The 26,049-nt window shown below is 34.9% G+C and overlaps 3 protein-coding genes across 3 annotated transcripts; 2 read left to right on the top strand and 1 right to left on the bottom strand.

Annotated features, from left to right (window-relative positions):
* The first annotated feature begins 787 nt into the window (after window positions 1-787).
* LOC111809014 (DNA-directed RNA polymerase II subunit RPB7) lies at window positions 788-4,112 on the top strand. The gene is made up of 6 exons (XM_023695319.2): window positions 788-912; window positions 2,224-2,389; window positions 2,495-2,545; window positions 3,592-3,657; window positions 3,739-3,807; window positions 3,918-4,112. The coding sequence occupies exons 1-6, from the start codon at window positions 797-799 to the stop codon at window positions 3,978-3,980; spliced, it is 531 nt and encodes a 176-aa protein (XP_023551087.1). The 5' UTR covers window positions 788-796; the 3' UTR covers window positions 3,981-4,112.
* Window positions 4,113-5,646: 1,534 nt separating this feature from the next.
* On the top strand, window positions 5,647-11,840 carry LOC111809104 (V-type proton ATPase subunit C). Its single transcript, XM_023695454.2, has 11 exons — window positions 5,647-5,872; window positions 5,960-6,028; window positions 6,249-6,376; window positions 6,483-6,582; window positions 8,229-8,296; window positions 8,369-8,510; window positions 8,732-8,848; window positions 8,944-9,069; window positions 9,152-9,235; window positions 9,316-9,395; window positions 11,427-11,840. Exons 1-11 carry the CDS (start codon window positions 5,759-5,761, stop codon window positions 11,527-11,529), a joined length of 1,131 nt encoding a protein of 376 aa, XP_023551222.1. The 5' UTR covers window positions 5,647-5,758; the 3' UTR covers window positions 11,530-11,840.
* A 3,000-nt stretch (window positions 11,841-14,840) lies between these two features.
* Window positions 14,841-21,289, bottom strand: LOC111808333 (calcium-transporting ATPase 4, plasma membrane-type). Its single transcript, XM_023694254.2, has 7 exons — window positions 20,915-21,289; window positions 18,367-18,421; window positions 16,316-18,258; window positions 16,064-16,222; window positions 15,816-15,987; window positions 15,452-15,750; window positions 14,841-15,371 (listed from the first exon to the last, which is right to left on the bottom strand). The coding sequence occupies exons 1-7, from the start codon at window positions 21,098-21,100 to the stop codon at window positions 15,063-15,065; spliced, it is 3,123 nt and encodes a 1,040-aa protein (XP_023550022.2). The 5' UTR covers window positions 21,101-21,289; the 3' UTR covers window positions 14,841-15,062.
* Window positions 21,290-26,049: the final 4,760 nt, after the last annotated feature.

Below are 26,049 nucleotides of genomic sequence, written 5' to 3'. Positions count from 1 at the left end.
GAGGTAGTTTTGAAAGAACTCGAACTCTCTGGTGGATTTCTTTAAAATAATTAAATAATTAAATACACGGCTAAAAAGTTAAGTTTTGTATGTAATATGTTTATTTTTATTTTCATTGTTTAAATTTCAATTAAATTAAATAATTTTTTTAAAAAATTGATAATGTTCCATATCTCATAATTTCATGCATATAAGGTAAATATTTTAAAATAAGTCAACGTTCTAATAGAAAAATAAAATAAAATTTTAATTATTTTTTAATAATATTTTCGTAAAATAAAAAGAACACTCTAGCTCCCCACCCATTCATTACACTCTCACTCTCATTCTCACCTAGACTTCTTCTTCCTCTCCGTGCTTGACGCTGTTGTCGGCCCGCCGCCTCTCCCCGTTCAGTGCCGCCACCGCCTCTCTCCCACTTTGTCCCGCCGCCGCCGCCTCCCTACCAGTACGTCTTCCTTCACAGCAACTCAAATTAGCATTTGTGTAACGAAAGAAACAGGGAGTTGCTTTACTTAACAGAGCAATCTCAGCTTATCAATGACTGTAGATTATAATTGGGTTTTAATGTTCATTGATTCTGGTTCACTGTCCCATACCCATATCATCGATTCAGTATTTTCTTCTCTCTCTTTTTTCTTGCTCTATCACAAATTGAGTCCACAAAACCCTCTTCTGCAATTCCCGTTTGCTCTATCTCAGATTCTTGCTTCTTCCACTTGTTCTTGTTCTTGTTCTTCTTTATCGCACTCTTAATTTCTTTAAATGGGGTTTCCTTCAGGTATAGGGAGCCACTATGTTCTTCCACATAGTCTTGGAGAGGAACATGCAGCTGCATCCACGGCACTTTGGCCGTAATCTCCGTGACAATCTGGTGTCCAAACTCATGAAAGATGTTGAGGGTACTTGCAGGTTTGTTAACTTTACCCCCACCGCTTGTATGATGCTACAACATTGCTGTTCATCTTGTTTTCTTTTTGTTAAATTTACCTTTTCGATAAGACCCTGTGTGAGATCCCACGAAACGTTCTTTATAAGGGTGTGGAAACCTTTTCGTAGCAGACGCGTTTTAAAAATCTTGGGGGAAGTCTGAAAGGGGAAGTCCTAAGAGGACAAGATTGGCCAGCCCGGTTGGGCTGTTACACCTTGCTTCACAACTAAGTGTCCAAAAAGCATTCATGATTTGAACTAGTTTAGCTGGGCAAGATGGTTGTGTAGTTTCTTGGAGGAAAACCTCCCTGGTAAGTCTCCTTTTCTTTTGTGAGATCCCACATCGGTTGGAGGGGCGAAACATTCCTTATAAGGGTGTGGAAACCTCTTCCTAGTAGACGCGTTTTAAAAACCTTGGGGGAAAGCCCGTAAGGGAAAGCTCAAATAGGACAATATTTGCTAGCGGTGGGCTTGGGCTGTTACAAATGGTGTCAGAGCCAGACATCGGATTGTGTGCCATTGAGGACGTTGGGACCCTAAGTGGGTGGATTGTGAGATCCCACATTGGTTGGAGAGGGGAACGGAGCATCCCTTATAAGGGTGTGGAGGTTACTTCTACCTAGCATACACGTTTTAAAACTTGGAGGGAAAGCCCAAAGAGGACAATATCTGATAGCGGTGGAGTTAGACTGTTACAAATGGTATAAGAGCCAGACACTGGGCGATATGCCAACGAGGTTGCTGGGTCCTGAAGGGGGGTGGATTGTGAGATTTCACATCAATTAGGGAGGAGAACAAAACATTCTTTATAAGGGTGTGAAAACCTCTCCCTAACAGACGTGTGTTAAAAACCTTGAGGGGAAGCCCGGAAGAGAAACCCCAAAAAAGACAATATCTGCTAGCGGTGGGCTTGGGCTGTTACAAATGGTATCAGAGCCAGACACCAGACGGTGTGCCAGCGAGGACGCTAGGCCCCCAAGGGGGTGGATTGTGAGATCCCACATCGGTTGGAGAGGGGAACAAAGCATCCCTTACAAGGGTGTGTAAACCTCTCCCCAGCAGACGTGTTTTAAAACTTGAGGGAAAGCCTAAAAGGAAAAGCTCAAAGAAGACAATATCTGCTAGTTGTGGGCTTGAACGGTTACAACATGTCAGTTCATCAACCGACAAAAGCCAATAAAAACTGTAAAACTGTTTGTTGGACGATATTATTCTTTTAAAAGATTTGATACTTCTTTCAACTAGCGAACAATTAGATGGATTATGTTATCGAAAAGTTTTGTACTTCGACAGTGGTCGACATGGTTTCATAGTAGCAATTACGGGAATTGAGAACATTGGTAAAGGATTGATTAGCGACGGGACAGGTTTCGTCACTTTTCCCGTTAAATACCAATGCGTCGTGTTTCGACCATTCAAGGGAGAAATCTTAGAAGCAATTGTTACTATGGTAAACAAGGTATGTATCTGGCACCATGTCACCCTTTTTTGATATCTAGCATGTGATTAATGAAGTTCTTTTGAATAGTAAATATGAATATGACTGCCATTGCAACTATTGTAGATGGGTTTCTTTGCTGAAGCTGGACCTGTTCAGATTTTTGTTTCAAACCATGTAAGTATATGTTTATAACCCATTTCCATATATATGCGAGCGGTGGGTTTTGGCGGTTACAAATGGTATCAGAGCCAGACACCGAACGATGTGCCAGCGAGGAGGCTGAGCCCCAAAGGGGGGTGGACACGAGGCAGTGTGCCAACAAGGACGCTGGGCTCTGAAGAGGGTAGATTGGGGGGTCCCACATCCATTAGAGAAGGGAAAAGTGTCCGCGAGGACGCTGGGCCCCGAAGGGGGTGGATTGTGAGATCCCACATCGGTTGGGAAGGTAGAGGGTGGATTGTGAGATCTCATATTGGTTGGGGATGAGAACGAAACATTCTTTATAAGGGTGTAGAAACCTCTTCCTAGCCAACGCGTTTTAGAAACCTTGAGGGGTAGCTCGAAAGAGAAAGCCCAAAGAGGACAATATATGCTAGCGGTGGGCTTTGGCGGTTACAAATGTTATCAGAGCCAGACACCGAATGATGTGCCAGCGAGGAGGCTGAGCCCCGAAGGGGGGTGGACATGAGGTGGTGTGCCAATAAGGACACTCGACCCCAAAGGGGGTAGATTAGGGGGTCCCACATCCATTAGAGATGGGAACAAGTGCCAGCGAGGACATTGGACCCCGAAGGGGGTGGTTTGTGAGATCCCACATCGGTTGGGGAGGTAGAGGGTGGATTGTGAGATCTCATATTGGTTGGGGAGGAGAACGAAACATTCACTATAAGGGTGTAGAAACCTCTTCCTAGCAGACACGTTTTAAAAACCTTGAGGGGAAGCCTGAAAGGGAAAGCCCAAAGAGAACAATATCGGCTAACGGTGGGCTTGGGCTTGAGCTTTTATAGGAATAGGATGGTAGTAAGGCTCTGAGAGGTTCGTTATGCCAATTGAACTTTTGTTACGATGTCAACAATGTCGTGCAATGTATATTTTTGGAGAGAGATTCTGAAATGCGTTAGGAATGTCATCACTAACTTCAGTTCTCGTGTTCGTTGTATAGTGAAGTATTTAAGCAAGCTAACACTAACACTAACGCTTTTTCTCATCACGTGTTTCAGTTGATACCAGATGATATGGAGTTCCAGTCTGGAGATATGCCAAACTATACCACTTCAGATGGATCAGTATATCTCTATTTGACGTGCATTCTCTAACATAACGCTCTCTTGTCGTGTTCTTACTGATTTATTTCTGCTCTCGTGTAGGTTAAGATTCAGAAGGACAGCGAAGTTCGATTAAAGATAATCGGGACTCGAGTCGATGCAACTGAAATAGTAATGCCTTTTCTCTATTTAGTATCCTTAAAGATAACTCCATGTTTGTTGGTTCATGTGAGTTTGATAGAGTCTGCTACGTCTCATTTAACTATTGCTTTTGCTTGCAGTTTTGTATTGGAACCATTAAAGATGACTTCTTGGGTGTCATAAATGACCCTGCGGCAGCTTAGAACATGTGTTAGTTTACTAATTTTACTGTATAGTTTCTGCATTTCCTTGACTATTCTCTGTCGAATTAAACGGATTCGTTTGCCGGTTACTCGGTGTAGCGATATTTGGAATGAGAAACGTATTTATAACGACTCAAGTCCACCGTTAGTAGATATTGTCCTCTTTGGGCTTCCCGTCAAGGTTTTTAAAACGTATCTGCTAGGGAGAGGTTTTCACACCCTTATAAGGAATGTTTCGTTCTCATCTCCAACCGATGTGGGATCTCACAATCCACCCCCTTTCGGGATCGAGCATCCTCGTTGGCACTTGTTCCCTTTTCTAATCAATGTGGGACCCTCCAATCCACCTCCCTACTAGGCCCAGTGTTCTTGCTGGCACACCACCTCGTGTCCACCTCCTTCAGGACTCAGCCTCCTCGTTGGCACGTTGTTTGGTGTCTAGCTCTGATACCATTTGCAACAGCCCAACCCTACCGCTAGTAAATATTGTCCTCTTTAGGTTTTTCCTTTCGGGTTTCTTCTCAAGGTTTTTAAAACGTGTCCGCTAAGGAGAGATTTCCGCACCCTTATAAGAAATGCTTTGTTCTCCTCTCTAACTGATGTGGGATCTCACCGTATTAATATTAGGTTAAATTACAAATTTGGTCTCTATGGTTTGGAGGAAGTTAGAATGTTATTCTTGAGGTAATAAAAGCGAGAAGTTCATCCTTATGATTTGATAAAACTTCATGAAATAATCCTCGTTTGAGACTATTCATGAGGATTTTGATTTTATCGAAACTTTAGGGATCAAATTTGTAATCTAACATCAGGCCGTTGCCCAACATTAGCCCTCTACTTTCCCTCCCCCACCTCGGCACACCCATTTCCACCCCACGCCTCCACGGTCGATGCTGTCATCGGCCTCTTCCTCAACACCACTTCGACAAACCCAGTGTCTCTCCTGTTGCTGCAAGACCTATCCTACCTCGTTGCGTTCCAAATGACTTTTTTCAAATGGTTGGTGGAGTCGTAAACAAATGATATATCAATGTCGAATTTCACTGTTATAATAGACAAACGTCAAACTAATGGCGCTAACCAGGGTGGTTGTTGGATGTGAGATAATGATGACTATGTGATAGAGAGAGACTCGACATGTATGAAGACTATCTTAAATTTGAGAGAAGACCCTTTAAAAATTAAAAAAAGTTTATTTCTCGTTTTAATATTTTTTAAAATTTATTATCACGAATATTTCATTTTGATAATTGCTTATATTTTAAAATCACTGTCATACCTTAAAGGTAAAAAATAAAAATAAAAGTTAGAAAAATTCTTATCTCGATCATCTTCGGAGCACATTTGAAAATTTATGAGTATTTTTTTAAAAAATTTATAGATATTTTTTAAAAATTTAATTAAAAGTATTATTAAAAATTTGGTAAATTTAAAAATATTTTAAAGATATTTTAAAGATAAATGGTAAAGTTTATGATTATTTTTATTAATTTAAATTTAAGAGTAAAAATGGTTAATTTTACATCAGAAAAAAGGGACAAATGAAAAAAGAGATCGAATAAACCGACGATGGATTCTTTGTCGCATACACGTTGATGGTGTAAATGAATCTGAGCCGTTGAAAATTTTAGAGATCTTGAGATGACGTCAATGAAATAAGAAGATGAGAGAGAGAGAGGAAGAGAGAGAAAGCTCTTGATCTCGGCTGCATCAGCTTCGTTCTTCTCTCTCGCTCTCGTTTTCAGTTGATACTTCCACAGCTTGGGAACAAAGCTGTAATGGCGAGCAGATACTGGATGGTCTCTTTACCTGTTCAAGGCTCCGCCTCTTCCCTATGGAATCGCCTTCAAGAGCAAATCTCCAAGCATTCTTTCGATACTCCTCTATACAGAGTACTGATTTCACCGCCAAATCTTCAAATCTGCTTGATTTTCATGATCTTACTTTCTTTTAATGTTTCTGATTTTTCTTTTGTTTAGCTCAATGTTCCTAATCTCCGCGTAGGAACGCTGGATTCGCTCCTTTCCCTCAGCGATGATCTTCTCAAGGTATTGCTTTCCTGTTTCTGGTTAAAATGTTGTTTGTGCGTATTTGAATTTAGTTTGAAGTCTGTTGAATTTTCAAATGCGATTTGATTTGTTCTTAGAATGCTCTTTTTTTTTTTTTTTTTTTTTTAAGAACAGAATTGGGCCAAAAATCTACGCGATCTTTATGTTTCCAGTTTTTAGTATGGTATTAGAAGTTTCAAAAATTCATTTCATTGTGCAGTCGAACAGCTTTATGGAAGGAGTTTCCCAGAAAATCAAACGGCAGATCGAGGAACTAGAGAAGGTTTCTGGTGTGGAGAGCAATGTTTTGACGGTTGATGGAGTCCCCGTTGATTCGTATCTTACTAGGTAAAATGGGCGTTTTCTTCTGAATTGATTTCATTTTGGGAAATTAGGTTCGGATTTTGTGGTCACTTGTCTGCATGATGTGATGAATTTTGCTTGGTAATGGAAGGTTTGTGTGGGATGAAGCCAAGTACCCAACAATATCGCCTCTGAGAGACATTGTGGATAACATTCACAGTCAAGTGGCCAAGACTGAGGATGACCTGAAGGTAACGTTTTTTCTTTTTTTTTTTTGTTTGAGCTGATGCCCAGGTTGAGATGTGGCTATCATAAGTCGTTGAAACTTTTGTCTAGGCTGTGGATAATTTTCTCCATAAGATTTCCAAAATCTTATTGTAACATATGGGAAGATTAGAAGAAGTTGATTATCCTCCATTAGGATATCTTCCTTCATTTTTAATAATTTATGACCGTTGTTATTATTTTTGCTTGATGGAGTAGGTATTTGTTTTGCCCTTGCCCATCATGATTGCTGCGAATCATGATCTTCTTTATCTTGTTGTTAATTCCGTTCTTTGAATGCATTACTTCCATCAATTGGTATTCATATCCTACCTACGATATATAATAGTAAAAAAAAAAAAAAAAAAAGAATATTCAAGCACTAATGGTTAGGTGTTAAAAAAAATTTACTGGTTGTTTTATTGAGAAATAATGGCTTGGAAGAAAGTTGGAGTTGATGGACAAGGTATGAAATCTCAAGTCTTGTACTGTCAAGTTCAATTTGGTTCCCTCTACCCTGGCCTTAGTCTATTTCTGCTCTTTTTGGAATATATCTTTCGATTGTTTCTTATATAAAAAATGTAAATTTTAGGATGTTCTTAAATTTTTTGAACTATCATGATCATATTATAATAACCTTCCTCTCTTTTTATCTAGCCTTATCAGCAAGGCAGTAGCCACTAATAAGACTGTAGCAAACTTTACTATAACTTGAGATGATGAGCAAGTGCAGACACTTGCATATGCAATTAATTAGGAAACAGAAGTGTTGAAGATTTTGTATTTATATCCTAAGATTCAAGGACATGGACATGACGTAATACTTCATATTCTAGAAATTTAAGATATGAACATGATGGAGATAAGTGTATTGGACTATATATTCTGAGCATATGTGAATATTTTCATTCAGTACATTGTTTTTCACATTAGAACTAGGTTTTAACTTTTAATTTGTGAACATGCAATCATTCTGAGTGAGAAATTATTCACAATTTTCTAAAGGTTCTCTTCTCTATAGCAAACGTTTTGAAAAATTGTAACCAAACAATAATTTTATAAATTATAAAATATCTTTTGAAAATTAATTTAATCAATGTTGATGTTTTCCACTCTCACAAGTTACTAGTTTTTCTCACATATTTTATAATGTATTTTTCAAGACAACAACAATTATGAAATTTCACACTTTTCAATTATCTAATAATTACTAAACAAATGTTCACAGGTGCCTAACATGTGTGTATTATGATTCAACTAGGGTTCAACCTGTTTCTAGCATACCTGACAAGCATCCAACACATGTTTGACTAGTGTTTTAGGGTTAGATATGTGATCAAATTGAACATATTTTCCACACTAAAGTGTCAATGCTTCCTAGGTTTTACTGTCACTCCATAACCTAATTCATTGATTTCCTAACTTGCAACATTTTTCTGGTTTTATTATCAATACAGATATTTCTTCTCAATGGCAACTTAATGTATGCTATTTTATTTAGTGGCCTCCTGAAACTTTCTTAATGTCATGAAATTTCTTTACTGCCCGTGGGTGCTAGACAAACCAAAAATAACTGAAACCTTTTAAGGCATTTCCAGTTGAACTTTTCATTGAAAGCTATTTCTATTGCTAGATTCGCGTTGCTGAGTACAATAATGTGCGGAGTCAACTTAATGCCATTAACAGAAAGCAAAGTGGAAGGTATGAATGCTCATAATTGATACATTTGTATTTAGCCTATATGATGTTTCTAATTGATCTTCGTTTCATCAGCTTAGCAGTCCGTGATATTTCCAATCTTGTAAAACCAGAGGACATAATTATCTCAGAACATCTAACAACCCTTCTTGTGGTTGTTCCTAAGTACTCACAGAAGGAGTGGCTATCTAGCTATGAAACACTGACTAGCTATGTGGTAAGTTTATGTTTTTAACTTCTATCTCCCTCTTGTACCACATTTTAATAGGATTATGATTTGCATGGTAAGCTTTCTATGGCTGAGTTAGATTATGTTAGGTAGGTGAGATGAACTATTGTAGGCTCACAATGTTGAAATGTCTGGGACTGTAATGCTTCTACTACTTGTCTCTTGTTCTGTTCTTTTTATGTTCTCATAATTATGCTAAGCTTTTTTAGGTTCCCAGGTCTTCCAAGAAGTTATACGAGGATAATGAATATGCCCTTTACTCCGTAACACTCTTTAATCGCGTTGCAGACAATTTCAAAACAAGTGCACGTGAAAAAGGGTTCCAGGTGAATATTTAATACATTTTGAATCATTTTTATAACCAATTATTATTATACTGTAGTTTTCAGGCCTAATTTCTTTTAATCTTAATGTGTTGGAGATTCGTGAATTTGAATATAGTCCAGAAGCACAAGAGAGTAGAAAACAGGAGTTAGAAAAGTTGGTGCAGGACCAGGAAAGTTTGAGAAGTTCTTTATTGCAGTGGTCATACGCTAGTTATGCTGAGGTTGCTCCTTCCTCCAAGTGTAACTATAAAAATGCCGGTAATTTATTCCTTTCCTCTGATTGAGTTTCTTTCAAATCTGCAGGTTTTCATTTCCTGGATGCACTTTTGTGCCGTACGTGTCTTTGCTGAGAGTATCCTGAGATACGGCTTACCACCATCCTTCTTGGTATATGTCTTGCATTTGCTCCCTGGTTTCTGCCAACCTTTTCCTCTTTCGACAAAGCTGATTCTGTCAATCATTTGCAGGCATCTGTTTTGGCACCATCTGTTAAAAGTGAGAAGAAAGTACGATCAATCCTTGAAGGTTTGTGTGACAGTGCTAACAGGTAAGTTACGAGTATTTTCATGTTCTTTTGGCATTTAATGAATGTTTGCAGAGTTGCTCGCAGTAAATATTGAACTCACATCATGTTGACTGACAGTAACTGGTTAATGATTCAATTGTTATGCTGCCATGTTTGTTTAGTTAAGAATCAACTATGGTTTACTGGTGAGCATGAAATTGTCATGTCAGACACCTGTCACAAACACCTTATCTGGATATGATTTAGGATGCCATCTTCCACTTGCTAATGTTGCCTCCATATATTATTTAGACGGTTAGATCATTAATAAGATGTATCCGTTACCATTGTTATGTGCAAGAGAATTCTTCACCCCATAAAAGATGAAGCTATTGTCAATTCAGGTGGAATTGAACAAAATACCAAAATAGGAGTCTTAAAAGTTCCATGATAACTGTTGTGTCGTTGGATTTATTAAATTAATAGATATAAAACTGAGGTATTAATGCTTATTTGATCTTTGCTATCCGTATGCATGGAAACCTTTCCCATTGTTTACTATTGTTGTTTAGTTAAGGGACAGTTTGATATGTTAAGGTCTGATAATTATTTGGTTTTTGAAAATCAAGCTTATAAACACCATTTCCACCAATAAGTTTCCATGTTTCGTTATCCATGTTCTACTCATATTTTCAAAAATCAAGTTTTGAAAAACTAAAAAACTTAGTTTTTGTTTTTAAAATTTGACTAGGAATTCAAGTGTTTCTTTTAAGATTGATGAAAACCATAATAGAGAAATTGAGAGGAAACAAGCATAAATTTCGAAAACAGGAAACTAAAAATGAAATAGTTATCCTCTTTTAGTTTTCTGTTTTTAATTGATAAGTTTGTTCACTAACATCTTTTTGTTTTATCACCTATCTTTAAGAATATTTCTACAACCTTAGCCAAAATTCATAAACAAAAAGTAGGTTCTTAAAACTATATCCAAAACATTTTGTGCTTATCAAATCAATTTTTGGTCTCTATGATTAGATGCTAACAGGTGGTTTTTAAAGGTTGAGAATTGTGCCTTTCAAAATCACGATTCATTTATGTCCATGAATTTAAAATGGAGAAACAATTCTTAGTTCTAGAAAATAGGTTAATAGACTAAGAAAAAATAATTTTTATTATTCAGTTAAACATTTATTTTTGTCCTGAAAAATACAAAACTAATTTAAAACAATCTCCCAAACAGCACTCTTTCAAAATTTTAAAGTTTCTCTAGAACTTCAAGAATATTTTGAAAAGTGAATAATAAAAGGAAACTATTGGTAAGTTTATTTTTTGAACTTAGAAAATTTGGAAGAAAATGGTAAAATAATGTTTATCAAACAGATCCTATGCCTTCTCCGTTGTAACAATAGTGAACTAAATTGCCTATTTGAATTTTGAGTTTACCTTCTTTGTGCTTTCTGAAGCTAGATAGCATCTATTAAGGTTCATTGAACCGTCCTACTCTATGAATCATGACCTGGGTGGTGTATCCCAATACTTGTTGGACACTCTTAACATTCTGGACTTGATTATTGATGATTTCTTTTTCTTATTTAAGAAATTATTGGGCGTAAACATAAATATAGAATATAAAAAGATCAATTTTGAGTGAAAAAAAGATTCAACTCAACATAATTTTATATTTCTATTGTTCCAAGATATGGAGTTATTTATACTGGGTCTGGAAACAAGTAGTCTAAGGTTTCTATTAAATGTACAAATTTTTTTACCAGAAATGTAAATTTAGGGACTAAAGTAGGGTTTAAGCATATATTCGGCTAAACATGTCCTTGCTATATTTGTGTCCTACCAGCTTGTCTCTATGTTGCGAATCTGAATATAACTCAATGGATAAGACACTTAATATTTTCGGATTTGAGGACCTTGATCCTTACCTCTGCCATTGTTGAACTCAAAAGACGGGAAGAAAGCTTGTCTCTGTTTCCATGTGCTATGGATTTTGTGTATATGGAATGCATTTTGTGGCTGTTTATGATGCAAGTATTTTAACAATTTAGAATTTTGGTTGTGCAGTACATATTGGAAAACTGAAGATGAAGTGGGAGGAGCGATGGCTGGTCTGGGGGGAGACTCTGATGCACATCCATATGTCTCCTTCACAATCAATCTTGCCTAATTCTCCTTCACGTTCAAAGTTCAGAAGGTTTGTTCCCTGTAGACCAATAATAGTGGAGTGAACCAGACCCTACATTCTATTATTTCACCGTCATATTCCTATTCGTGGTTGTTTATGAATAATTGCATCTCAAGTTGTTCATGTGAGGGTTCTGTGCTAGATATGAAGCTTACGTATTTATTGGATTTGTCAATAATCTTATATTCTGAGAATTACTGTTCAAGGACTTCAGCATTTTTGTAAAGGTACGCCATTCGGCACCGAAAGAAATTACGATATACAATCTATAGAACAGGTCTTGTTCAAGTAAAGTCGTTTCTTGATGTTTGATTTTATCGCATTGAGCTTCCATTCTGAACCCAGTTAGACTATGTGCATGCATTAGGCAATGGGGGAAGCAAGAGTGTGTTGGTTTCCATGGTGATTCTACCATGGCAGACATTTCTTGCAAGAGTTTTGAAATATAGGATCATGTCTATGTTGTTGTGCTGACTGAAGGAATATGAAAGATATGTGTTTTGGTTTTACTTTTTACCTGGAATTGCTGTTAAAAATGTTTGTCAATAGTGGTTAGTTATTGGAGGTGATATTGAAATTTACTGACTTAATATTTTGTGTACTCCAGCCTTTTATATCTAATGAGAACTTTATGAAGTAATCCGTAATCCGGGATTACAAATACATGTGGTAGGAAGATTTGAACTTCTATTTTCGAGAGAACGAGTAAATGTTAGTTATTGCTGAGTTACATTGATATTGATAAATGTTATGCGACTTATTTATACTTCTTTTTCTTTTTCATAAAGTCGTTTTATAAGAGAACTATTTATGGTTGAATTTATTATTTATGGTATGTTAGTATGTTAATAAAACTACATTAACTTACATCATGGTTTTAATTTTTTATGTATAATCTATTATAATAATATGTGTTCATATACTTCTATATCTTAATTTAAGCGGGATGTACAAATGGTTGGTGGCTTATTTGTATTGGGTCTTCTTTTGTCAATTTTTTTAAGATGACGCAATAATGTGAATTATATATTTGAATATGTTACTGAATTACATATTAGTTGGTGTATGATATATCTAAAACATGTGCACCATTATCCAAAAGAGTTCCAACTTAACTGGAAAAACAACAATAATAATAATAATTTATATGTTGAATATAACTCAACTGACATGGAATATGTATCTTCAAACGCATCAAGAATATGCCGGCAAGAAAAGCACTTTAGATTGTTGATTCATCACCGGAGATGGCTTAGAACCAATAGTTCATTATATCTAATGGATTTTTTTGTTCTAATACTCCATTCAAGAGTTTTCATATTTTTTATGTTGCAACATTTACACATCAATTAGCATCGAACTCCTCAAGTGTGAGTGTTTTAAGTTAAGATAAAGTACTACTCTGGCAAACCTTATATTTTTATTTGGTTCGGGTCAATCTGAGGGTTTTGTCCCATGAATCTGAAACCGAACCGAGTTAGTTTGGGTTCAGAAAAATGAACCCAAACCAACCTGAAAAGCTAATCCAACCTAACCCAAACCGCCCAACCCTTATAGTTCGGGTTGGGTTGGTCCAGGTTGTTGAGTTGTTGGGAAAAAAAAAAAAAAAAAAAAATTAATTACTTTTTCACTAAGAGTATATTATATTTGCATTCTCAACTAACAAAAGGTTCTTAAGCTTGTCTTTAAGCATGAATATTTTGGTCTGCAGGTAGGATTTATCAAAAAAAATTTGTAACACTTTTAGGCTCTTATTTACGTAAATACTAGGACATGACTATTATATTATATATTAAGATAAGAAGTCTCTTCATATCTCTATAATAGTACGATATTGTTCACTTTGAAATTATGATTGGATAATTTTTTCCTCACTTTAAAATTATGATTGGATAATTTTTTCTTTTAACTACGTCTAAAAACAATCACTAACTAAATATGTCTACTTTTACATCGAAGATCTTTTCTATTTCTATCTAATTTGAGATATATTTGCATACAATGTCGAACCTTTTAATATATTGATTCTTACCAAACGTAAAAAAAAAAAAAAAAAAAAAAAAAAAAAAAAAAAAAAAAAAAAAAAAAAAAAAAAAAAAAAGATCAAATTTGGTTCAGAATTTGAATAATGGAGATAACTTTGTTAAGAGATTAATATGTTGGTTAAAAAAAACACTTGATTTTCTAGATTTTTTTTTTTTTTTTTTTTGACTTTTTTTTACTCAAAATTTTAATGGTGTCTAATTAATTTTTAAATTTTTTATTTTGTGTCTAATAAATTATTAAATAATTATTTCTAAAAAAATTAATGTAACTATGAGACATAAAATTAAATTGGGTGATTTTTGAAAATCTAAATTTTCAAAATCAAATAGGTGAAAGACATAAATTTAAATATTTATAAACTTATCACATACCATTGAAAATTTATAAATTTATAAATTTATAAATGGTTTTTTAAAATTTGAAGCTAAATTAAAACTTAAACTTTCTAATAATGTTTAAAGTGAGATTTATTAAATGGAATAGATTTTCTTTACCTCTTAAATTATTATTAATAACAAAATTAAATAAAAAAATCTAAATCTAAATTTTAAAAAATTAGAATAGATTCTACTACTAAATCTTAAAAACAATTATTAAAATATATAATAGTTTTTTAGTACAATAATGTTGAGATTTAGACTCCTGCTACAGTAAATATATATATATATATATATATTTAATTCTCGTTAAAATATGAAAAATATATATTAATTTTCGTTAAAATATGTTCACATTCATTATTCGTTAATAAATTTTATGATGTCGGTTATTTAAGAGGGAGCAACTAGATAAAAACAGAAATTCACTCTCCATTTTAATTTTTCATCCCGAAATCTTTTATCTGCGTTTTTTTATTTATTTTGTGTCTAGTAGATCTCGAAACGTTTAAACTTTTAAAAAATAAAATAAATTCATCTAAATGATATAAATTTAAATTGTATGTCTAATAAAATTCTAAATGGTATTCACAAATATTGAATAGATTAACAATTTATTTAACATGTAATGAAAATTTAAAGACACATGGCACACAAAGTTGAATTTTAAAGAACTATTATACATTATTAAAATCCGACAAACCAGAAAGTTTAAGAGAGACTGACCTTGTAATTTACTAATAAAAGTTTAAATTATCTACCGCACAATTTCTGGATCGCGCGGGATAAAGGTGAATAAAATTAAGAAATTAAGAGTGAATGGACTCGTCAGGGGAGGGGGAGCTCAATATTTAAATAAACACAGACCCAAATATGAACAGGTTATTAATCATATATATTAAAAACAAGCGAAATTGAAACATTTCAAAGAGCACACACTTGAAGAAGCAAATGAAGTGAAGTATTTTATAAAAAAAAAAAGGGAAGAAAAAAAAAAAGAATGCAAGCACAATTAAGGAGAGATTTTCACATATAATCGGGAACTGACCTGAAATGGAGATGGCATAGGTGATGAAGATTTGTATTAGTTTTTCAGGCCAATTCTGGACCGGTGGGGAGCGGCTCATAACCATCGTGGAACTCGCATGTGGCCTTGCAGTTTGCAACAGGAATGCATTTCAGCACCATTGCTATTGGCAGACTCATAGCTCCGATTACGATGCTGGCTGCCCATAACTTCCAGCTTAATCCCACTGTTTCTGCGAATGTCCCAAGGAATTCAACTATTATGATCTGGAAACCAACTGTGGATGCCATCACTCCCATGAACACCCAACTACCAAATATCCCTCCGAAAACGTTTATCCGCTCCATGTCACGGCTGTTTATTTCGTTAAACACCTGTCGAGTTTGGCACGATGTAATGCACGGTCAGTGCGAGTGAAGAATGTTCGTTAAATTACAAATTTAGTACTCGTTACCTGGCAAAACACGAACGTGTTGAAAATGAATGTGTCGAGAACGATACTCGAATCAGGACCGGTGAGATCCAACAAGCGCTTTCCTTCGAATTTCAAGATTAATAAGACAGTGATTTGATAGATACTCTGACCGATGATGTTCCTCCACATGATCCCAGTGATGATACTAACGTTTCTTCCTATTGGTTTTCGTTTCATCAGCCCTTCATTGGGAGGCTCAGTGGCCAATGCCAGAGCTCCAAGTGTGTCCATTATTAAGTTCACCCATAGCATTTGAACAGCGGTGAGAGGAGCAGAACCTGAAACAGTCCATTACTCTCAAAAACAGTCCATTATCACGATTTCAGATAGAGGATGAACATACCTGAAACGCATGCGGATATGAAATTGAGCATGAGAGCGACTACGTTGACTGTAAGCTGGAACTGTACGAATTTCTGAATGTTGATGTAAACTGCACGTCCCCATCTTGCAACATTCACGATGGTTGTGAAATTATCATCCATTATGACTACGTCGGCGTTTTCTTTGGCAACCTGTATGCATTTTGCAGCAAACAAAAGGGTTAATTATTAGGATCATCGCTTGTAAGTGTATGATTTGAAAGCAAACCTCTGTTCCTGCAATACCCATGGCCAATCCAATGTCGGCCTCGTGCAAGGCAGGGGCATCATTAGTGCCATCGCCTGTGACAGCCACCACTTCTTTGAACGTTCTCCTTAGCTGCCCGACCAAGGTGTGCTTGTCAAGAGGAGATGAACGAGCCATCACCTAGAGATACAAAAAAACAAACAAATAAGAACCAAACACAAAGCGATAACATGTCTGGTTTTTATCAGGTTTTGTTTGTAATATATATAAAACCTGGAGTTTTGGTATTAACTTCTCCATTTCATCTTGGCTTTTGTTGCGGAATTCTGGCCCTTCTATGGCTAAACCACCGTCTGTCAATATACCACACTCTTTGGCTATGGCTTTAGCGGTATTGATGTTATCCCCAGTTACCATTCTTACGGTAATTCCAGCAGCCAAACAAGCCTGAACTGCTTCCCTTACACCAGGACGTACAGGATCTTTAATGCCAACAACAGCTATTAAAGTAAAATCATCATCTGGGATTCTGTCTGGTGCTGAAGAAACTTCTGTTATATCCTTATAAGCGATGCATAGAGTTCTGAGAGCGTCGTTGGCGAAGCTATTGATGATATTCGAGATGTTTGTTCGTTTTTCGTCTGAAAGAAGCAATGGTTCTCCATTAGAACTGAGAACCTTGTCACACATGGATAAAATGATTTCTGATGCTCCTTTGCAGAATGCTCGAAAGCCACCACCGGGAAGAGCCACAAGAACAGACATTTTCTTTCTATTTGAATTGAATGGCTCAACTTTGACTATCTTATAATCATCATTCAATGATCCAAAAGCACCACCTAAAAGCAAGCCAAATTCTAGCAATGCAGTCTCAGTTGGAGTACCTAAAATGGTGTTCCTCCCATCTTTGCCTTTGACTACCTCGGAGCTAGTATTTTGAAATATAGATTGTATAAGGAGCTTGTATACTGTTTGATTTACGGAGGATTTCAATGCAATTTCGTCATTGGAATTTTTTATTGTCCTCGTTTCATCACAAATCCACATTTTGTCGACGACCATATGGTTCGTTGTTAATGTACCTGTTTTATCGGTGCAAATGCAGGTTGCAGAACCCATAGTTTCACACGCGGAGAGATGCCTCACAAGTGCCTTATCCTTCATCAACCTTTTCATGGCAAAGGCAAGACTTAGTGTCACGGCTAGAGGCAATCCTTCTGGAACAGCAACAACAATTATAATTACAGCAATGGCGAAGTAATTCAGAAGCGTCGATGCATCTTTGGATGTCCAGTGCCCAATCTCATTATGTAATGTTTTATGCACAATAAATCTTGAGATCAGAACTATAAACGTTAAGACCGCAAAAACCAAGCCGACCTTTCCAATAATTGTCGCAACCCCGTTAAGCTTTACCTGAAGTGGCGTTTCGTCATCTCCTCCTTCACTCAAAGTGACCATCAATCTTCCCCATTCAGTTCTCATACCAACAGAGGCTACTAGCATCTTACCAGACCCGTCCTGAACTTTCGTCCCTGCTAGAAGGAAAGGCCTATTATCATCTACATTTACAGGTTCACTTTCACCTGACAAGCTTGATTCGTCTATTGATAAGCTGTAGCCTGACACCAAAATGCCATCAGCAGGAACTTGATCTCCAATAGATAAATGAACAATATCTCCAACCACCAAATCATAAATAGAAACCTTCTGTCTGCATCCATCTCTAGTAACTTGAATAATAATATTTTTCTTCTGTTTTTCCAAGTCCTTAAATTGCAAGGACTGATTATAGTCACTGACTGCGGTTACTATCACGACGAGAAAGATACTCAATATTATTCCAAGTCCATCGTACATGCCTTTAGGCCAACCTTCAGTCGCATTTCCAACGCCAATGGAAACAACGGCAGAAACCAAGAGAATGACGAGAGTCAAATCATGCAGGGCTTCCCACACAAACGTCCAAAACCCTCTTGAAGGTTTCTCAACGTAACGGTTGATCCCGTATGTGCTCTGCCTTGAACTTACTTCACTTGTAGCAATTCCATCTTTCAGAGAAACATTTAATTCTCTTGCCAATCCCCCAATGCCCCCGAAATGTAACAAACTCTTGGTATTGTGGATTTGAACCATGGATGCCAATACATCAGGTTCAACTCCAAAACCAGCTTCCCTTACTTCTGTGGAGAGCTTGTATTCACCTTGCTTCCCGGCTGGTACATAGCAATTAAAGAATATACAAGTATAAATATATAATTTTGAAACTGCGAATAAACATGCAATGAATATAAGATGCAGTAATAGGGAATTAGAAGACATACCATCAATGAAATGCAATGCTGCTTTTTGTACGTATAGAGCTACTCGTATCTTTTCCTGACAGCATACAGGGAAAAGCAGGAAAAGCAAGAAGTTTTAACTTAAAATTTTTTGGCAATTGGTTGGACTAAAAAAAAGTGTCTTAATCAGTTGCCTTTCTGCTCTTTGTTCTCAAATATTTCATATATTCACACCGATAGACAATGATTATGATCCTATTGATATGTGGGGGACTAGAATGGATCTCCAACTATAAGTTATGCTAAAATAAACATGCAATCTACATATATTTACAAAGAAAAAACAATTTAGAGATTTGTGGGTCATCCATCCATAAACTTTCAGATAATGAAATTATGAACTTTATACTTCGAGGCAGAGCACAGAGACAGTGAGATTATTTCAGACTGGGATTCACATGGCAATAGTAAAAAGAATAATACAGTCTATTAAAAGTTTTATCTTTTTGGTTACATAAGCATGAAATGCTTAAGAACTTGATTGCTATTCTTTTAAATATTCATAAAAGTATCTTAGGTATTTCACTTAAGATTACTACTAACTCAAAACTCAGTTCCATACTCCTAATCACTCTCCAAGGCCATCAATCGATGCAACTCTAAAGCCTATGCAAGGGTACGTAGTTTTATGAGAGACTGAAATTATATCAAAGGGTCATCTCAAGCTAGTTATCTTCGCGACTTCCCTGATCTAGTTTCCATTTTTTGTTAATGAAATAGTTATTTTATGAGCCCGGACACATTGGACACGAGTGGGCATGAATATCTGTTAGAAACTATAATGGGAGAAGGATAAGTAATCTGATTATGTCTTAAGCTTCTAAATGAATATGAAACCTGCTTCTAGCTTTTAGTATAATGAACTTAAAAACAAGTGGCTGTATCCATTGACTATCCATTGACTATGTAAAAGAAATGTAATCATGACCGTATTATACAATAATGATGATGATGATGCAAAGGAGGAAGACTATAACTTGCACTACGTACACTGATTAACAAATAGACTAAAGAAGAAATTGTGTCCACGTAGGGGGTGGGTGCAAACTTAAGCTAGACATAGACATTGTTGGACAGAGATATGCACGACATGATCAGAGTGAAAATGATGTTGATAGGACAGTTCGTCTTGATCCTATTGATAGAAGAGATGACAAGAAACAGAGAAATTTCTAAGAAACTTCCCAAAATTTTTGAACTTCATGATGAAGATATGTTCTGTCTTGACCGAATTAAATATCATTATATTGAAAAGTTTAAAGTTGAAAAGTATTAATAATAAAATTTTCAATGGATTATTATACTAAATAGGAAAAGAACAGAACCTATAGAAATTTAATCATAACCCCTTCCTCAATAATTAGTTAGAACACCACTTATTCAAAAACCTTAAAACTTGCCAATATCTTGGCGGCTGAGGTATTCATGAGGTAGTAGGTTCAAATTTTCATCCCATATCTCTAGTACCGTAGAAAAGTAGTTAAGAGTTTGTCTTTAATTAAATTATTTAATATATTCTCATTAGAGCGTTCCCCATTCTTTCTCTCCCCGTTCAGAGATAGATTAATTAAATTATCCAGAAATTATGGAGAAACTACTCACCCTGATCTTTCTAATTCCTCCCTACAACTAAGTCTGCGAAACAGAAACTATCCGGTCTTAATCTTTAATACCGTTTTCAGTGGATAAATTCTACGTGATTGTTTTTGTAGAAGCTCAAATCTTCTTTCTAAAGAAAGCCGGATGAAATATACAACTGTTATCACGTTTCATTTTCGAGTCCTCATTTCTAGAGAGCTAAGAGCTAACGAAATCTAGCAGAACATAGAGCAAGAACTAAAGCTTAAGAATACAAAATCATAGTCAGGAAGCCTCTGGAGCAGGTTCTTAATCTGAACGACTTCCTGTAATGGTCCCTGCAGACAGTTTTTCCAATAAGCTTCGTCCCTTTTTTTCCTAAACATTATGTACTAATTTGAGTAATGTTTTATTCCGCAAGTCTTCATAATTTGGTTACTATGAACAAGAATTTTGAAATCCGCGGTACCGGGCTTCATTTACAAGCCAATATGAGGCTGACCTGACTCTTTCACTTTTCTCCAATTTGACTTTTATTATTCGTTCAGAATTGGCTGCCTATCCCGCGTGGAGAAATAATTCCTTCCTTTTAACTCCGCAGAAAATAACTTGAGCGTTTCCTTCAACGACTTCTAATTCGTAGACCACAACAGATATAGCCAAACATAAAAGCAAAATAAATTTCTTCGTCTACGGTAACGCTATAAATCAATATCAAAATCCAATGACAAAAGCGGATTAAAAAAGAAAACTAATATCAATCTTTTAGGTATTATTATGTAATCAACTATGTAAACTGATTAACGAAACCTTCTCGAACTGATACCGCAGAGAAAGGTTACAAAAATGCAAGATCTCACGAAATAAAATATAATAAATAAATAAATAAAACGATGGCGCAAATAGGAATCAATTAGATCGGAAACGATTAAACGTAAATGCAAATGAAAACCTGGAGTTTCCTGCGCTTTTCCTCAGCCTGAGCTCGCTTATCGAGATCAGCAACCATGCGAAACCTCCGGCGGCGATTCTTGACAATAGAGACGGCGGATCGCCATCGCATTTGAGCCTCCTCGGACGGACTCTTCGGCTCGAGCTCGAAGTTCTTTCTCAAGTAATTCTCCATCGTCTCACTCATTGTGAACGATTTTTTCCCTCTGCAGCTTCAGCCAATCCGTTCGCAAAGAGGAAGAAGAAGAAAAGTTTGGTGATGACAAGGAAGAAGAATTCAAACAGCTCCGTAGAAGGCGGGAAAGAGAGAGAGAAAATGAGATGCACGAACACCTGACGAGGCCATCGGGGGATAGAACAGAATGATTTGCATTGTTTTCGTATTCCCGCTTGCTATTTATACCGCGTCCTAGGATAACTATATTTTATTCAATCCCCAACTATATCATCAATTCAACCAATTTGTATAACTCCATTTTTACCCCCACAACGACCACCAGTTTCAAGGGTATTTCAGTCTTTTTCCAATTTATTGGGTTTGTTTTTGGCGATCAAACCATCAACTTTTAAGATAATAATAATCGTTTTAGCTCGCTACCTATTCACACCAACCTCACAGATCACGGTTTTAAAATGAGTATACAAATGAAAGGTTTTCACACCTCTATAAAGAATCCTTCGTTCCATTCCTCAACTAAGGTAAGATCTAACCATCTACCTCCCTTTGGGGCCAACCACCGGCCGGCATCTACCTCTGATACCATCTATAACCATCAAAGTCCACCACCAATAGATATTGTCTACATTAAAAGAATTATTTTTAATATTATTTTATTCATATTTATTTTAAAATAATAATAATAATTAAATAATTATGGCTAACAAATTTTTACATATTTTTTAAAAAACAAATTGGCATATTATGTGCTATTTTAGATTTGGCATGTTAATGAAGTGTGTAATTTATTAATTTTGTAAATATTTTTATTAGTTTTAAAATTTACATTAAAATAAAATTTTACTTGGTTAACTTTAAATTTTATAGGTTATATAAGTCTCATTTTATATGTTATTAATTTATATTTGACTTTATAAATATTTTTTTTAGTGTTGGTGGTCCCCACATCATTTTTCAAATAATGCTAACGTCTCTTAATATCTAAATTTTTATTATTCTATTTGGATTGAAAAATTATAAATTAAATTATTCTATTTTTTTTAATAATAATCTTGAGTATTGATGAATTTATTTAGTTTTTTAATCTTAAAATATATATAAAGAGAAATAATTACAAACAAAAAAACAAAAGTAAAATAAAAGGTTTCCTTTTTAATTTTTTTAAAATCAAGAATAAAATAGGTTTAATGTTTAAATTTTAAAACTAAAATTATAATATCACATTTTTATTTATAAACTTTGTATTTTATATTTTATGTATAAAAAATATTTTTAAATTTTCAATAGTATTTTATTTTTAAAATATTTTTAAACTTTTAATAATATTTTAAAACCACTTACAGCTTTAAAAAAATTTATTAATACCCTCCAATTTTTTTTTTTTTTTAAATACTCTTTATCATTAATAAAAATATTTAAAAAATATCCATAAATTTTAAAAATAGAATTAATATCCTTAACCTTTATTAAGAAAAAATAAATAAATAAATAATACCGCCTATGACACTTCACAATTCTGGAATATTTTTATAGTTAAAAGGGTATTTTTCAAAAAACTTTCTAAAATTAAAAAATGGTATTTTTAAAACATGATTTTAAAGTATAAGAGGCTGTAGTATTCTAAGGGTTGGGCCGTTCACCCATTAAAGCGGTATGTGAGCTAGATTCAGAACGTCGTGAGACAGTTCGGTCCATATCCGGTGTGGGTATTAGCATTGAGAGGACCAGGAAAGACGCACCTCTAGTGTACCGGTTATCGTACCCACGGTAAATGTTGGATAGCCAAGTAGTATTTTTAAACAATATATTAACAAATTTCATCTAAAACTAACCGTAAATAAGGGTACTTTTAAACTTTTTTGAAAGTTGAAGTGTATTTTTTAACTTTTATCGAAAGTTCAAAGATATTATTGAAATTTTTGAAAAATTGAGTGTTTTTAGACACAGTACAAAATTTAAGGGTATTTTTATTAATTTAACATATTTTTTAAACGAGAAAAAATTTGTGATGGCTACAGTAAGGTAATGTTGTGTCTACCATGATGTTCCCTATGAGTTGACAAGTCTTCAACAAACAATTACCAACTACTTTGGTATTTTTGTAGCATTATTTGCATTAATTTTCATGTCACGCACTATTCATTACATTATTTCTGATTGCATTGCAACCATAACTTAATGTCACATTATCTAGTGAAACCCAATTATTGTCACTATTCATAAAGTACAATATTTATGTAATAAATTAATTCAATAATGTATTAAATTCTCAACTCTTCAATTATTCTAAATATTATTCATAATTTTAAAAATAATATATTTGAGTTTTTTTTTTTTTTTTTTTTTTTTTGTAAGTTTTATGATTTTAAAATGTTTAATTTTAATTTATAAATTTTTAAATAAAAGACTGAATTTTAGATTTTGTCTAAAAAAATTATAATCCATTTAAAAATAATCTTAAGCTTTTTAAAAAGTTAAAAAATTGTATTTAAGGTTATTTTTTTTTTAATGTAAATAGTTAATACTTTTTTTAAAGATTTAAAAAATATTGAACTTCAAATTTTTTAGTAATATCTTTAAAATTGGTTTAATAAATTAAAAATATATTTATTATAGCATGAAAGGGTTAAAGTAGAACACAATTTTTTTATTATATATATATTTTTTTATGATGTTAATATAACACATGCGGAAGCAATTTAGATCTTAGGCACTTTTAGAACATCAATTATAATAATAACTAGCATGTTCACAAGTATTAAAACTTAATGAGTTTGAATACTAACCTTTTGTAGTTCAAACTCTTTTTTCCTCACGAACCAGTTTCGAACCACCACTAGTGTCTTCTCCACTATCTTCCGACCTTAGAACGGGATTGTGGAATCTGGTGAGTGACTAAACTTGAGAGGGATTTTGTATATATAAAGAGAGTGTTTGTGAGAGGTTTTTCTCAAGGTTTTTCACCAAGAAGAAGACCTTCACCATAATCACTCTATTTAAACAGTCATGTTTGCATGTTCATGCAAGTTTGAGATCACCAAATTTTGATACCTCAAAATTCCACTAACATGTATTTTTCCGTTAAATGAAGTTAACATTTTGACTTTCTTCATTTTAATTCGAACAATTAATTTCAAATTAAATTAACATTAAATGATTAATTAAACTATTTAATTAATATTTAATATTAATTCAAATGCCAATTCCAATCAATTCCGACACATAATTGATTAAGATATTTAAATATCTCAGATTCTCTCTTTTTGTTTAATTCGTAAATAAAACAAAAATGCGGTTAAATATATCGTATATATGTAGCGCATATTCCCTAATTTGAATTCGAACACTTCGAACTCATTCATCACACTGTTCTATGGTTTAGTCCGATATGAGCCAGCAGAGGGACCTAATGAACCTATAGATCATGGGCTCCAACGATCCAAGATTAACCGGTTAAACTCATTAACCTGATTAACCAACATTCGTTAACTACTAGGACACTCCACTATAGCCTAGTAATTGCACTCCCCTCACTATAGATATATTTCTGTCCATTTGATATAACCATGATTAGTAAGTCGATCCTTCACAGGTTGTTCGTAACTAGAGCTGGGTCAATTTACCGTTTTACCCCTGAAGTTACTTATTGTTCCTTATGTCTCACTGATCCTCTAATGAACAATTGGTTTGTGGTCCAACCAGTAAACCGAATCTCTCTCAGGCCAATGAGAGGGTGGGGCCCCTTGTTCAAGACCTGGAGTCCGTGCTTAAGGGAACTACCTCTCTTCTATTCCTAAAAGTAGGTAGGAGTGAATTCCATCTTGCACCCCACGTCCCCAGCCATTCACCCAGTCTTACCCCTGAAATGGGAGGCCTATTGAGTTGGCGAACTAGAGCCACTCTCACCCATGCAAATCTAAGGATAATTCCGAATAAACAGGAGTTCATGGTTAGCTCAGGATTAAAACCGAGTTACCTAGGTTATCGAATGAAAAGAAAATCAGTCTCAACAGTAAACGACATTATAAAGTGAGAGTGGTTTTCTTCATGGTTCGATCTTATGCAATACTCATTGCATAGGACTCCCCCACTCACATGTCTCCACATGTACAATTTAGTGATCACATTGTTTATATCATATACAAAAGTGGGCCGCATCCATAGTGTCCCCACAATAAGGTACTAAGTCTTATCCTTATACTATAAATTATTTTGACTATATACTTTGAACTTGATCCACTCTTATGTCTCTACATATAGTTCAAGTAATCATACTATAGCCAGAGTGTTCTTAGTTTATTGGATTTAGATTAATGATCGTAAAGTTCACTTTATTCAATAACAATCTTTACTGAATAAACAACAATAATAACTTTTTTTTAAATTTATATATCATGCGAAACAATAAGGATAAGTAATTTGGTCACCAATCTAAGACTTTGACGAAAGAGTCCCTTAGGTGAACAATGGGCTTATCCTAGATGCATGCAATGGGATTGACCCATGGCTCGGACAGTTAGAATGTTTCCGAATGCTTCTATTCTTTTAGTCCTATAAATTCCAACCGACATAATAAATCCACATGAAAGTCAAAAGACCGATACAAATAGATAGAAAGTCAACGTTTTTTCGATTCCGAGCCAAAAGAAATTGGCAAGAGAATTACAGCGCGTAAGCCAAAGCTACATGTCAATCCATGCCACTCTCTTTGTCACTTTACACTCCTCCGGTCTTCATGACCTCTCTCCCATTTTTGCACACGTTGGGAGACGCTGTGGGATGAAGAATGCTGGCTCTAAGAGACGACGACAAGAGTTTTCTTGCTACCGAGCACTCCGTTCACAGGCTCGATCTCGAGACTTCGATATACTTATGATTTTTGTTCATATTGAATAATGTAAAAGGATGATCTTACATGATGAGATGAAGAGGAAGCTAAATCCCGACTCGCACATCGT

This window comes from Cucurbita pepo, chromosome 13, assembly GCF_057944985.1.
Source record: "Cucurbita pepo subsp. pepo isolate OVF chromosome 13, ASM5794498v1, whole genome shotgun sequence".
NCBI classification, from domain to species: Eukaryota; Viridiplantae; Streptophyta; class Magnoliopsida; order Cucurbitales; family Cucurbitaceae; genus Cucurbita; species Cucurbita pepo.
This window is presented reverse-complemented; position numbering and strand designations above follow the sequence as displayed.

Coding starts and splice junctions, on each gene's coding strand:
- LOC111809104 (XM_023695454.2), top strand. CDS start 5,759: ATGGCGAGCAGATACTGGATGGTCTCTTTACCTGTTCAAGGCTCCGCC. Junction 6,377..6,482: donor GTTGATTCGTATCTTACTAG/GTAAAATGGGCG, acceptor TGGTAATGGAAG/GTTTGTGTGGGATGAAGCCA. Junction 6,583..8,228: donor AGACTGAGGATGACCTGAAG/GTAACGTTTTTT, acceptor TTCTATTGCTAG/ATTCGCGTTGCTGAGTACAA.
- LOC111808333 (XM_023694254.2), bottom strand. CDS start 21,100: ATGAGTGAGACGATGGAGAATTACTTGAGAAAGAACTTCGAGCTCGAG. Junction 15,751..15,815: donor CATATCCGCATGCGTTTCAG/GTATGTTCATCC, acceptor GGACTGTTTCAG/GTTCTGCTCCTCTCACCGCT. Junction 15,372..15,451: donor ACACGTTCGTGTTTTGCCAG/GTAACGAGTACT, acceptor CAAACTCGACAG/GTGTTTAACGAAATAAACAG.
- LOC111809014 (XM_023695319.2), top strand. CDS start 797: ATGTTCTTCCACATAGTCTTGGAGAGGAACATGCAGCTGCATCCACGG. Junction 913..2,223: donor GATGTTGAGGGTACTTGCAG/GTTTGTTAACTT, acceptor GTACTTCGACAG/TGGTCGACATGGTTTCATAG. Junction 2,390..2,494: donor TTGTTACTATGGTAAACAAG/GTATGTATCTGG, acceptor CAACTATTGTAG/ATGGGTTTCTTTGCTGAAGC.